Source organism: Monopterus albus, unplaced genomic scaffold, assembly GCF_001952655.1.
Source record: "Monopterus albus unplaced genomic scaffold, M_albus_1.0 scaffold829.1, whole genome shotgun sequence".
In the NCBI taxonomy this organism is placed as follows: Eukaryota; Metazoa; Chordata; class Actinopteri; order Synbranchiformes; family Synbranchidae; genus Monopterus; species Monopterus albus.
In genome coordinates this window covers 1,698-14,887 of record NW_018128709.1, presented here as the reverse complement: position 1 = coordinate 14,887, position 13,190 = coordinate 1,698, and the positions used below count along the sequence as shown (strand labels likewise).

The following is a 13,190-nucleotide window of genomic DNA, read 5'->3' as shown; positions in this document are numbered from 1 at the left end:
AGGCCATTATAGGAGGGACCTCTTCCTTATGCATATCTATAGCTACTGTCACTGGGCCGTTTTATCTCCCAATGGTGGGTACCATTAGTAAATATGTCATTATGTTTGCTGCACATAATTATTCATTGTCAGTTGGTCAAAGCAACTATGTGTGATTGTTCTCTGTCTTAAATCTTTATCTTCAGAGGTCATTTCTTTTTCTTGTAGATCAGCCCCTTTGCCACCTGTGCTTGTCTCAGTGACAAAATCAAATACCCATCCTTCCTCAGAACAATACCCAGTGATTTCTATCTGAGCAGAGCACTGGCCCAGTTGGTCAAGCACTTGGGTTGGGCTTGGGTTGGAGCTATTAGAAGCAATAATGATTATGGCAATAATGCTATGGCTACATTCACAGAGACTGCACAGCAGCTGGGCATCTGTCTGGAGTACTCTGTGTCTTTCTTTAGAACAGATTCATCAGATAAAATTAAAAAAATAATTGACATTATCAATGCTTCCACCTCCAAGGTGATTGTAGTTTTAGTCTCAACCATGGAAATGAATGTGCTGTTAGGTGCGTTGTCTCACTATAACTTGACTGGATACCAGTGGGTGGGAAGTGATGGATGGATCTTTGATTCCCAAACAAAAGAAATGGATACACATCACATTCTGGATGGTGCCATAGGCCTGTCCATCCCCGAAGCACATGTCAGTGGTATGAGAGAGTTCATATTAAACGTGAAGTCTCTCAGTTCATCTAGTAATGAAATGTTTACAGAGTTCTGGGAGACTCTATTTAACTGTAAGTTCAAGCAGTCAAACTCATCAGCAGAGAATAAGAGAGAATGTACTGGACATGAAGATGTGACTGGAGTGAAAAACAGCTTCACTGATATGTCACTCATGCCTATATTTGACAATATCTATAAAGGAGTGTATGCTGTGGCACATGCACTTCATAGTATTCTTGGCTGTAATGAAACATGTAACAATAAGATGCAGCTAGATCCACTCACAGTGAGTTCAACCTGAAATAAAAAGCAGTTAAGATTTTGAAAAAATGTCTTATCCTATTGGGCCTACACAATGTTTGCTGTAATAACTTAATCAGTACCTATGTTCATAGATTTTACAGCACATAAGAAATATTCATTTCAAAACCAAGGAAGGAGATGAGATTTACTTTAATGAGAATGGAGACCCACCAGCAAAGTATGAAATTATAAACTGGCAGCCAACAGAAAATGGCATTGTAGACTTTGTCACAGTTGGTCGTTATGATGCATCATTACCTGCAGACAAACAGCTGAGTCTGCAAAAGAAATATTTAATTTGGGCAGAGAACTCAAACCAGGTAAGCTACAATGTGATCACTGTAGTTATTATTTACAGTATAATCATCCTAACTGTATTATTGTTACCGTATCATGCAGGTGCCTGTGTCAGTTTGCAGTGAGAAATGTCCCCCAGGAAGTCGTAAGGTTCTCCAGAAAGGAAAACCTGTCTGCTGCTATGACTGTATCAGATGTGCAGAGGGAGAAATAAGCGACATGACAGGTCTTTGTGGTCTCTTCGGGTCTGTGAGGCCTGGATTCACTTTTTATATTCAAAAAAAATAGTTCTAATTATTTTTTCGGGCTCAAATTTTAAGACCTTAAACATAATCCCAGGTTCACAAAGGTGTTTGTGTTATATTGTCCATCCAAATTATGGCAGTGAGACTCTGCTAAATAATAAACACCCTTGTGTATGATGCAGTGCAATGCAGCAGCAAAAGCTACAGCCTTGATCATGGCCAACTACTTGAAACAAAACTAAATACTGAATATCTTTTCCTTTATCAAGGAGGATTTATTGAAGGACTCTTGTATTACACTGTGTCAATTTTAGCATAGTAATGTAACTTTTAGCATAGTAACTAATAAAGCACCAGTTGTTAACTGTAAGTGTATAACTGCTAATATTATGAACATCATTTATCTTGCTTGCTAACAAGTTTTTAGTTAAGCAAATAACCTGACATTGAACAAAAAGTCTTTTAAGCACAGGGGCTTTGAAATCTTTACATACAAAGGTACAACATTTGGTATGGATTGGCATAGTGTGCTGTTTTATTTTGTGGTTTGCGGATGCATGCTGTGATGTGCTAAAGGATTAAAAATGATCAAGGAAATGAAGTTTCCTCATATAAAAATGTTGAACGAGTAATAATTCACAAGTCATAGTAATTTCTGGAGTCAATTAGATACAAGATGCAAAGACTATTTATGTGGGACTTAAGTGTCAAATTTACATCTGTTCATATAAAACAAAACTGAAAAATGCAATGTAGAAAAACTTAAATGTATTGTTTAAGTTTGACATCAGATTTAATAACTTTTTCAGATTCTATCACATGTGAGCGATGCCACCCTGAATCCTGGTCCAGTGAAAGAAGAGATGCCTGTGTAAAGAAGGAGGCAGAGTTTCTATCATATGAAGAAATTATGGGAGTACTGCTCACTGCAGCGGCCTTATCTGGAACATGCATGACTGCTGTTGTGGCAGCCATTTTCTTCACATACAGGACAACTCCTATTGTCAGGGCCAACAACTCTGAGCTGAGCTTTCTGCTGCTCTTCTCCTTGACTCTGTGTTTCCTGTGTTCTCTGACCTTCATCGGCCAGCCCTCTGAGTGGTCCTGCATGCTGCGACACACAGCATTCGGCATCACCTTTTTCCTCTGTATCTCTTGTGTTCTGGGGAAAACTATAGTGGTGTTAATGGCCTTCAGGGCTACACTTCCAGGCAGTAATGTGATGAAATGGTTTGGGCCTGCACAGCAGAGACTCAGTGTTGTGGCTTTCACTCTCATCCAGGTTGTTATATGTATCCTCTGGTTAACTATTTCTCCTCCTTTTCCATTTAAGAATTTTACCCAGTTCAAGGACAAAATCATCTTAGAGTGTGCTCTGGGATCAGCTGTAGGCTTTTGGGCTGTACTTGGGTACATAGGCCTTCTGGCCATCTTATGTTTTATTCTGGCTTTTCTGGCTCGGAAACTGCCTGATAACTTCAATGAGGCCAAGTTGATCACCTTCAGCATGTTGATATTCTGTGCAGTCTGGATCACTTTTATTCCAGCATATGTCAGCTCTCCTGGGAGGTTCAGTGTTGCTGTAGAGATATTTGCTATTCTGGCCTCCAGCTATGGGCTACTCATTTGCATTTTTCTTCCAAAATGTTATATAATTTTGTTTAGACCAGAGCATAACACAAAGAAATACTTAATGGGAAAGACATTGAGTAATGACAGACATTAACAATTATTAGTCACTTTTGAAATATTTTTTCTGCTTTGCTGATCCTTGTGACTAAAATAAAATCTCTACTGTTATATTGTGTTAACAGAACAATTCTTTAGTTGATGTGATTTTGTATTCGCAAGATAGTCCAGACATCCCTCTCCCCAGCGATGTGTTCCACCTCCTCTGGCAGGATTCTGATACATTCCCAGATCAGATATACTGTATAATCTCTCCAGTGTTTTCTGGGTCTGCCGCGGGGTCTCCTACCAGATGGATGTGCCTGGAAGACCTCCAGAGGGGTGGGCCTTGGAGGCATCCTGATAAGATGTCTAAACCATCTCAACTGGCCCCTTTCGATGTGAAGGAGCAGCGGTTTTACTCTGAGTCCCTTCCAGATGTCCGAACTCCTCACCTATCTCTAAGGGTAAGTCTGGCCACCCTTATGAAGGAAACTCATTTTGGCTACTTGTATTCATAATCTTATTTTTTCGGTCACTAACCACAGCTTGTGATCATTGGTGAGGGCTGGAGTGTATACTGACTGGTAAATTGAGAGCTTTGCCTTTGCCTTGCCTGAACGACAGTTCAGTACAACATCTGCATTACTGCTCCGCCGTTCAATCTCATGCTCGATTTTACCCTCATTCTTAAACAAGACCCTGAGACACTTCAACTCCTTCATTTGGGGCAGCAACTCACTCCCAACCCAGAAGGAGAAATCCACCATGACCTCAGATTTAGAAGATAATAAGGATAATCACCTTTATTTGGCTTTGGTTACACACATACAGAACCGGTACAGTACCAAGGCAGCCATCTGCAGCACCAGCTCGCACCGATGGCTCTAACCATCAGGGGGCAGGGGTTCAGTGCCTTGCCTAAGGACACTTTGACACTGTGGACTGCAGGCACCGAGATTTGACCCTCTATCCCTCTAGTTGGGAGACTACTGCTCTACCCACTGAATCACAGCCGTTAGAGGTGCTAACATTCAAACCTGCCACTTCACACTTGGCTGCAAATCGAGGTGAAGGTCACAGTCTGATGAATCCAACAAAACCACATCATCAGTAAATAGCAGAGATGCAATTCTGAGGTCCCAAAACCGGACACTTTCCTCCCCCGAGCTGCATCTGTCTATGAAGATCACAAACAGAATTAGTGACAAGGGACAGCCCTGGCACTGGCCAACACCAACTGGGAACATGTTTGACTTCTTGCCGAGTATACGGACACAGCTCTCACCGCGGTTATACAAGGACCGAATGACTCGTCCCGGTGGCTCCAGTGCCCCTACTCCCGGAATACCCCCACCCTGAAGGACCTGGTCATAGGCCTTCTCCAAGTCCATAAAACACATGTAGACTGGATGAGCAAACTCCCAGGATCCCTCCAGTAACCTCGTGAGAGTAAAGAGCTGGTCCAGTGTTATTATTCCACATAGAAATATTCAGAAATACCACAACATAAGTAAAAAAATGGAAAAATGAGAGAGTATTGCCAATATAAAAAGCTTTTGTCAGTGTAGCAAATATGCAATATGAAGCAGTAGTTGCAACAACTTTGCATGACATATAAAGAGAAATCAGACAAAATCTGTTAAGGGACATGACTTTAAAATAAAGGGGAACTGTATTATTATGTGGCCACTATGAATAATGTAAACTAGTTTATTCCCTATACTTGGAATCTAATATGCTGTTTTTTTTATGAGTATGTTCAATGTGAGAGATGTACAGCACTCCAAGGAGTGCAAATGACAAACAGCTGCCATGCTGACAGCAGTGCTGCATATTTTACACTTGCTATCTCCTGATGTTAAATTTCAGTCACAGTTCCTTTTGTCACATTGATTGTCAATCGGGCACTGAGGGCATCTGTATAAATTTTCATTCTCTCCCTTATTTTTTTATCCCTGAATGAGAACGCCTTAAAATACATATTGAGACCATATGCTCAAATTCCTGCAGTGCCGCTTTTCTTATTCCTCTCTGGTGCTCATCTCCATTGTGACTCTTGAATAAATATGAACACATGCAATTTTAATGTTTAGGGCCAATTTTTTTTGTGGAAATATTCCCCTTATTTTTAAAGGCAGCCAATATTTTTTCTCCTGAGTCCACAGACTTCTTTCTGGTTTTGAAGCAAGGTTCTGTATAAGTTACTCACTGGGAAATCATTATGTAAAGTTAAAGAGCATGGCTGCAAAGGCACATTCACTTTAATACTTCCACTAAATTTGGTTGCTATAGAGATGTGTTTTCAGCATAACAGTAGCTGTCATCATCATCATTGTAATCATGCAAGTATGATCAATAAATCAGATTATGGTATTTGCTTGACTGTCTGATTCAGCCAGTCAGCGCTGATTTACTGTGTCTTACTTATATACCACAAGTTTCTTTTGCACAGTAGCTACAGTACATCGTGTAGGAGACACCAACGCTAATAATTAGCTCATTTAGCTCAGAAAAGTGGTTTTAAGAAAGTTTACTATAATTACCACTTTGTGATTGTATTGCCTCTCCCAGCCAGTCAAATTCATAGGAATGGGACAGGCTAAGGATACTGTGACCAACAAACTCTAATCAGTTTATTCTTGAGTTCAAGTGGATGTTCTTTCCAAATTTGAAGAAATTCTTTCAAGGTGTTTCTGACATATCATGCTCACAGGAATGGGCTGTAGAGACAGACAACCTGAAATTATAATACCTCTGGTCATGGCTACAGTCAGTGTGAAGGGATAAAAACAGATGCCAGTTTTATGTGAAATATGTTTGGCTGTGCTCCTTATTTACTCCCAGCCAGGGACATCTGATGTCATAACATGGCTCAAAGGCTATGACAAAGAGGGAGACTACAATGTGAATCATTTAAGGTAACATCATTGATTTTTCTGTATGTCCTGCACATATAGTGAATTGACAATAAAAAATCTTTGATTTTATTCCAACATATACAAAAATAGATAACCCTGCAATTTAGTCCACAGAGACACATGAAAGAACATCTGGAATAACATTACCTTTGCCTTTTAATATGCCTGATCTTCACACCGTGTGACTGCAAAAATAACATCCACTGCATTAAACACTGTTTGGGCAATGTAATGATCTTAAAAATGTCAACAGGTTGTGGTCTCTGTACAAAATCAGTGGTGCACCTACAAAACTAGGATACACATCACAATGTTGAAGAGCCCAGTTCAGAGGCAGAGCTTCCTTCTTGATTACTGAATAATTCAGCTGATACCCTGTGAAGTCACACTTGGCCAGGTTGACAGTAAGATGCCGTTCGGCTATGTGGTTAAACAGTGCATGGATGCACTGGAGATGTACATCCCACATGTAATTATATTTGCACTACTGTCACTGTTTGCACATGGTCTTGAGTTTCTTCATAGCCTATTAGGTTGTACCATTTAGTTTTATCCTAATTACTTTAATTCAGTTTCCATATTCTATTTATTATGTGTTAACCAGTAGGTCTTAAAAATAGTAACATTTCCCATGCACAAGCTGACAGGGGAACTCATCTTTTACAAGCCCAATTTAGTGACAAACTTGGCTGTATCAGTCTGGTCTATACAGTTTTCCATACATAGTAAAGGAAAAGCATCTGGCTTGGTAACTTTATTAAACTTACTGTAATCAGTACAGAACCCCAGAGATTTGTCAGATTTATCAAACAGCAAGCAGAGGGATGCCCAGCTGGATGACAACAATACTGAAATATTGTTATCCAACATATACTTAATCTCAAACTCAAGAATTGCATGCTTATGTGGCACAAATCTATAAAATTACTGTTTAATTGGAGGACTATCACAGAGATCGATGTCAGTGTCATGGCAGTTACCTCAGTTGCCAATAGGCTGAATCTTGATTGATTGCGTATTTTTCTTATGGTAATATTTTTCCTAGCTGCATTGTAGAGTTTATATTTTGTTGGACATGTTAAGTTTGCTTAATAAATACATCCCATTTTCATATTTTCGTTAAGTGTCTGTGTGTAGCTTATAGGCTATTGTAGCTTAAAACATCAACATGATATAAGTTGCGTGATTCTTATAACAGCCCATAACATATAAAATGAGCTGTGTTAAACCAGTCATGTGTAAACCATTAAAAATATCATTTAGCCTATTTACTAATGATTGACTGTAGTGTTCTGGTAGGAACAGAGTTCATTATCACCTGTAGGTTTATGTACAGATATGTTGGCTACGTATGGTGGCCAGTAGGCCAGGCAATTATGAAATTGTTTGTAGATACCCTGAAGAACAAGACTCTTAAAGCAAGATTTACACTTCTTTTAGATATTTTACAATATACATCAAACTGTGAACAGCAATATGAAAATGGGATGTAGCCTATTTATTAAAAATGGGATATACAGAAATAATGCATGTCCAACAATAAACGATGATATTTTAAACTCTAGCCTTTATAATTTAGTTACCTTATGTCTGTAAATTAGTACATTTATATTTTAGTTCTCTAACTTTACTGAGAAAAATTGAGTAATCTTCTTGGTAGCTCATCTGATCAAGAAAATACAAAAACAACTGGTATACTCAATCTTGCTGTGAGCAGTAAAGGGTATATGCCGGGTAACAAAGCTTGGCAAAAAAAGGAGAATTTAAGTCTTTTTTAAAAATTTTTGCAGTAAAGTGAGAAAATGATTCTTTGTCATTTTCCCTGACATCATCCTCATGGTGAAAACAAACAGTGAAAATATACATGTACCTACAAGACTGGAATAGGATTATAAAACACTGCATTACTAAACAAAGCTAATAGGAGAGTGAATTTTATATGCAATTTACAGGGAAAGATAGACATCACCACAAATCAACAACAGTATCTATGTCAGCTGTTTATAGGTGTTTATGCTGAAGCCAGGTGGCAAAAAATGTAATTAGTGCAGGTTGTAGATTTTACCCAACCAATTATTGTATGGTTCTGGTAAATGTCATTGACTCTACAGGTTCATCCTGCTTTATTTTTCATTGAATATTCTTGTCTGGAGTCACAAAATATCACAAAACATGTATAATATGCTATAGTCTCAAACTTGTTAAACTTTTATTGTTTTTTTGGGGGGGGGTTCTGCTCTCCCCAACCTTGTAAGTCAACAGGGATCAAAAACTGATTCTCTACTTTTTAAACAAATCCAAAATGTATAAATACCAGTACCAGCTTCTGATTTACATTAAGGTACATGTGATGCCACCCAGTGGTTTAGTTCTCTCAGACAGTATGACGTCCACACAGAGGTGGACAGAGTGGGGCTGGGCACTTTTACAGTTGTTGTTTGTGGCGTCTTTCTCTCAGGCTGAGGAGCTGGTGTGTCAGCAGAGAGGGGATCCTGAGAACCCACAGCTATCTAAAGATGGAGACATTATAGTGGGGGCAATCTTATATTTCCACAGCAGCTGGAAAGTCAGACAGGATACCTACATGGACAAACCACTGCCACTGGAATGTACCAGGTAAATTACGGTATAGAAATGTTTTTATATTTAATATCTGAGGGCAAGTGGGTATATATATAGAAACAGCACTGAAAAAGGTTTATTAAACTGAGCAATAAAATTACATTTACTTTTGAAAAATAAAATACTCAGTGGTATTAATACCAAAATAGTTTCATTTTCTACTCTGTTGTTTCTGTTTCAAGTACTGTTATGAGTACAACTATTTAAAACTGTCTACATCAAGTTTGAATTTCAGAGGGTTCCAGTTTGCCCAGACTATGATTTTTGCCATTGAGGAGATTAATAACAGCACAGACCTACTACCTGGCATCTCTCTGGGCTATAAGATCTATGATAATTGTGACTGTATGACCAGAAGTGTGAAGGTTGCACTGGCCTTGGTTAATGGTAATGAAGTTGTGTCTGTGGCCACTGAGGCACCATGTACCAGACCTGCACAAGTGCAGGTCATTTTGGGAGGAACATCTTCTTCTCCTTGTATGGCAATAGCTACTGTTATCGGACCTTTTCATATACCACTGGTGGGTAAGATTAGTGAACATAATTATAGTCCTTAAAAATAATTATTAATGTGCAATTATTCTAGCAGCTCACAGCAAATGTGAGTATGGGAATGCACTATATCTTACATCTTTATGATAAGAGTTTATTTATTTTTTCTTGTAGATCAGCCCCTTGGCCACCTGTGCTTGTCTCGGTGACAAAACCAAATATCCATCCTTCCTCAGAACAATACCAAGTGACTACTATCAGAGCAGAGCACTGGCCCAGCTGGTCAAGCACTTTGGTTGGACTTGGGTTGGAGCTATTAGAAGCAATGATGATTATGGCAATAATGGAATGGCTACATTCACAGAAACTGCACAGCAGCTGGGCATCTGTCTGGAGTACTCTGTGTCTTTCTTTAGAACTGATCCTCCAGATAAAATTAAAAAAATAAGTGACATTATCAAGGCTTCTACATCCAAGGTTATTGTAGCTTTTCTTGCAGCCACGGATATGCATGTGCTAATAAAGGAGCTATCTTACTACAATTTGACTGGGTACCAGTGGGTAGGAAGTGAGAGCTGGATCAGTGATTTCAAGACGACAGAAAAGGATACACATCACATTCTGGATGGTGCCATAGGCCTGTTCATCCCCAAAGCACAAGTCAGTGGCATGAGAGAGTTCATATTAGATGTCAAGACACTCAATTCATCCAGTAATGAATTGTTTACAGAGTTCTGGGAGACTTTATTTAACTGTAAGTTCAAACGGTCAAACTCATCAGCAGAGAATCAGAGAGAATGTACTGGACATGAAGATCTGACTGGAGTGAAAAACGGCTTCACTGATATGTCATTCATGCCTAAACTTAACAATGTCTATAAAGGAGTGTATGCTGTGGCACATGCACTTCATAGTGTTCTTGGCTGTAATGAAACATGTAACAATAAGATGCAGCTAGATCCACTCACAGTGAGTTCAACATAAAATACGTATAAAACAGTTACCTACACAAACAGACCAATAGACATTCTGAATAACTAGATTATTGCCTATCTTTTTAGATTTTACAGCACATAAGAAAGGTTCATTTCAAAACCAAGAAAGGAGATGAGATTTACTTTAATGAGAATGGAGAACCAGCAGCAAAGTATGAAATTATAAACTGGCAGCCAACAGAAAATGGCATTGTGGACTTTGTCACAGTTGGTCTTTATGATGCATCTTTACCTGCAGACAAACAGCTGAGTCTGCAAAAGAAATATTTAATTTGGGCAGAGAACTCAAACCAGGTAAGCTACAATGTGATCACTGTAGTTATTATTTACAGTATAATCATCCTAACTGTATTATTGTTACTGTATCATGCAGGTGCCTGTGTCAGTTTGCAGTGAGAAATGTCCCCCAGGAAATCGTAAGGTCCTCCAGAAAGGAAAACCTGTCTGCTGCTATGACTGTATCAGATGTGCAGAGGGAGAAATAAGCAACATTACAGGTCTAGTAAAATGTAATAATAGGTTCACAATGGATTCTATTAATTTGTCTGTTTACTTTATTGCAGGACTCCTGTATTAAACTGCATTAAATTTAGCTTTGCATATGTACCAACTTTATAATTGTAATATATAATCTGCAACCTTACCAACACCACATCATTTTCTTGCATGCTAATAGTTTTTCAATTTACTAAAAAACCCTGATGGTGAACAAGAAGTCTGTATCAGCAGACACTTACATAATGCACTGAAGTTAAATGTTACCTACAGGTGAACTGTTGCTGGGGCACACAGAGACAGTGCTCTGCTACTTCATTTCTCCAAGTGAGGAGAAAGAATATTCGCATTCCAGCTGAAATTCATATACGATTTTGTAAGCACTTGAAGATTCAATCTTCACTTAAGCGTATGTACTCATTTAAAAAAATGAGATGGTGTAAAATGTTGTATTACAAGGTGTGCTGATTCATTCATTACCTCAACTCATGCACTGAGGAAACAAAAAAAACATTCCAACTTAAAAGTTGCCGATGGAGCCAATCCCAGCCAGCAACCGGGCAAAGGCAGGGTACACCCTGGACATGTCGCCAGTCCATTCCAGGGCCAACATGCAGACAAACAACCACTCACATGCACACATTCACTCCTACGAGCAATTTAGAGACATCAATCTACCTAAGCCACATGTCTTTGGATTGTGGGAGCAAGCCGGAGTACCTGGAGAGAATCCACTCAAGCACGAGGAGAACATACAAACTCCGCACAGAAAGGTCGCAAACCTGCAACCTTCTTGCTGTGAGGCAACAGCGCTAACCACCGCGCCACTGTGCTGCCACAAATGTTTCCAGTTTAAAAAAAATTTTTTTAAATGTGTTTATTCTCATTATTGTCATGTTGTTTATTTTTTTCTATTGCTGATAATAAGATGCTACCACCTGCAGTCACAACTAACAGGGTCTGCAGCCCCAGCAGCACCCCCTTCTTGCACTAGTGCTAACAGGTTGGTTTCTACAAATGCTAGCTATCTAACTAGCTATATGTCTATGCTTATTGCATTAACAATGAAAATGAGGGTCCATTACAGAGCAAAAGACATCTGAAATCAGCAGGGTTGCATTGGTACAGTCTGGACTAGCAACATCAGTGAAAAATTGTGTTGGTGTTATGGTTCCCATGCTAAATATTAATGTGTTCTTATTAGAAAGTCACTTTCAGCTTTTCCCGTTTAAGTCACCACAGCGAATCGTCACACTGACGACTCGCACGTTGACATTTCGCACGTGTTTTATGCCAGATACCCTTCCTGACGCAAACCTGATTCAACCACTAGCCTACCAGGGATGGCTTTAGTGTGTTCTTATTAATTCACATTAATGTATAAACAATACGTTCTCTGGCCATAACATTCATCCTCTGACAACTGATTGCTAATTACTATTATTCATCCATAGCAGAGAATAAAGCCAGTCTAATATTTGACTGTGTGGACAGTTAGTTGACTAATGTAAGTGAACTTGCCAACACAGAATAGTGTTTAGGCTACAAAGCCCTCGAATTGAGCCACAACTTAACTATGCACATGCACACATGTGCATATATCATAGGTGTGCTCTGGTACTTAAATTAATAGCAATAGACCTCTGCTTACCTTTAACAGCTGTGTAACGCTACAAAGATGAGATGATGATATTTTATCTTTTTCACCCATTCTTTTAAGAAGGCACTTTTTCTGTTGAACAAAAAGGTTTTCAAATTGTATTTTTATTTAACCTTTATTGAGAGGGAAAACATTCCTTGATGTCTGAGATATCTTTCTCAAGGGTGTCCAAATTTTTATATTCAAAGTTACAACATCTGGTATCGATCCCATCACTAATGCAAGTTGCCACATCTTGTGTGTTTTGAGTGCAACACATCTGTAGTTGCACATACAATATATGCTGTGATGTGTTAAAGGGTTACAAAAGGTCATATAAACTAAAACCGTTCTCCTACAGAAACAATCAATGAAGATGAGTATTAGATCGAGTCTAAGTAAAGCCTGGAGTCAATTAGATATGAGCCGCAAGTTAAGTCGGACGTCTATTTATGTGTGATTTGTGCAACTCAAGTATAAAGGGTCTGTCTTCTGTGAACATAAAAGAAGCAATAAAAACAAGGTAGACCTACCGAGCCAGTCTAACAGTTGCTTTAATACAATTTTTCAGATTCTATCACATGTGAGCGATGCCACCCTGAGTCCTGGTCCAATGAGAGAAGAGATGTCTGTGTAAAGAAGGAGGCAGAGTTTCTATCATATGAAGAAATTATGGGAGTACTGCTCACTTCAGCGGCCTTATTTGGAACATGCATGACTGCTGTTGTGGCAGCCATTTTCTTCACATACAGGACAACTCCTATTGTCAGGGCCAACAACTCTGAGCTGAGCTTCCT

The 13,190-nt window shown here is 39.0% G+C and overlaps 1 protein-coding gene across 1 annotated transcript; it reads left to right on the top strand.

Moving 5' to 3' along the window:
- Positions 1-8: 8 nt before the first annotated feature.
- On the top strand, positions 9-3,696 carry LOC109953596 (extracellular calcium-sensing receptor-like; the record flags this gene model as incomplete). Its single annotated transcript, XM_020589072.1, has 6 exons — positions 9-74; positions 208-1,002; positions 1,112-1,339; positions 1,419-1,542; positions 2,371-3,270; positions 3,509-3,696. Coding segments are annotated over 6 exons (2,301 nt in total), but the record flags the coding sequence as incomplete, so codon positions are not given.
- Positions 3,697-13,190: the final 9,494 nt, after the last annotated feature.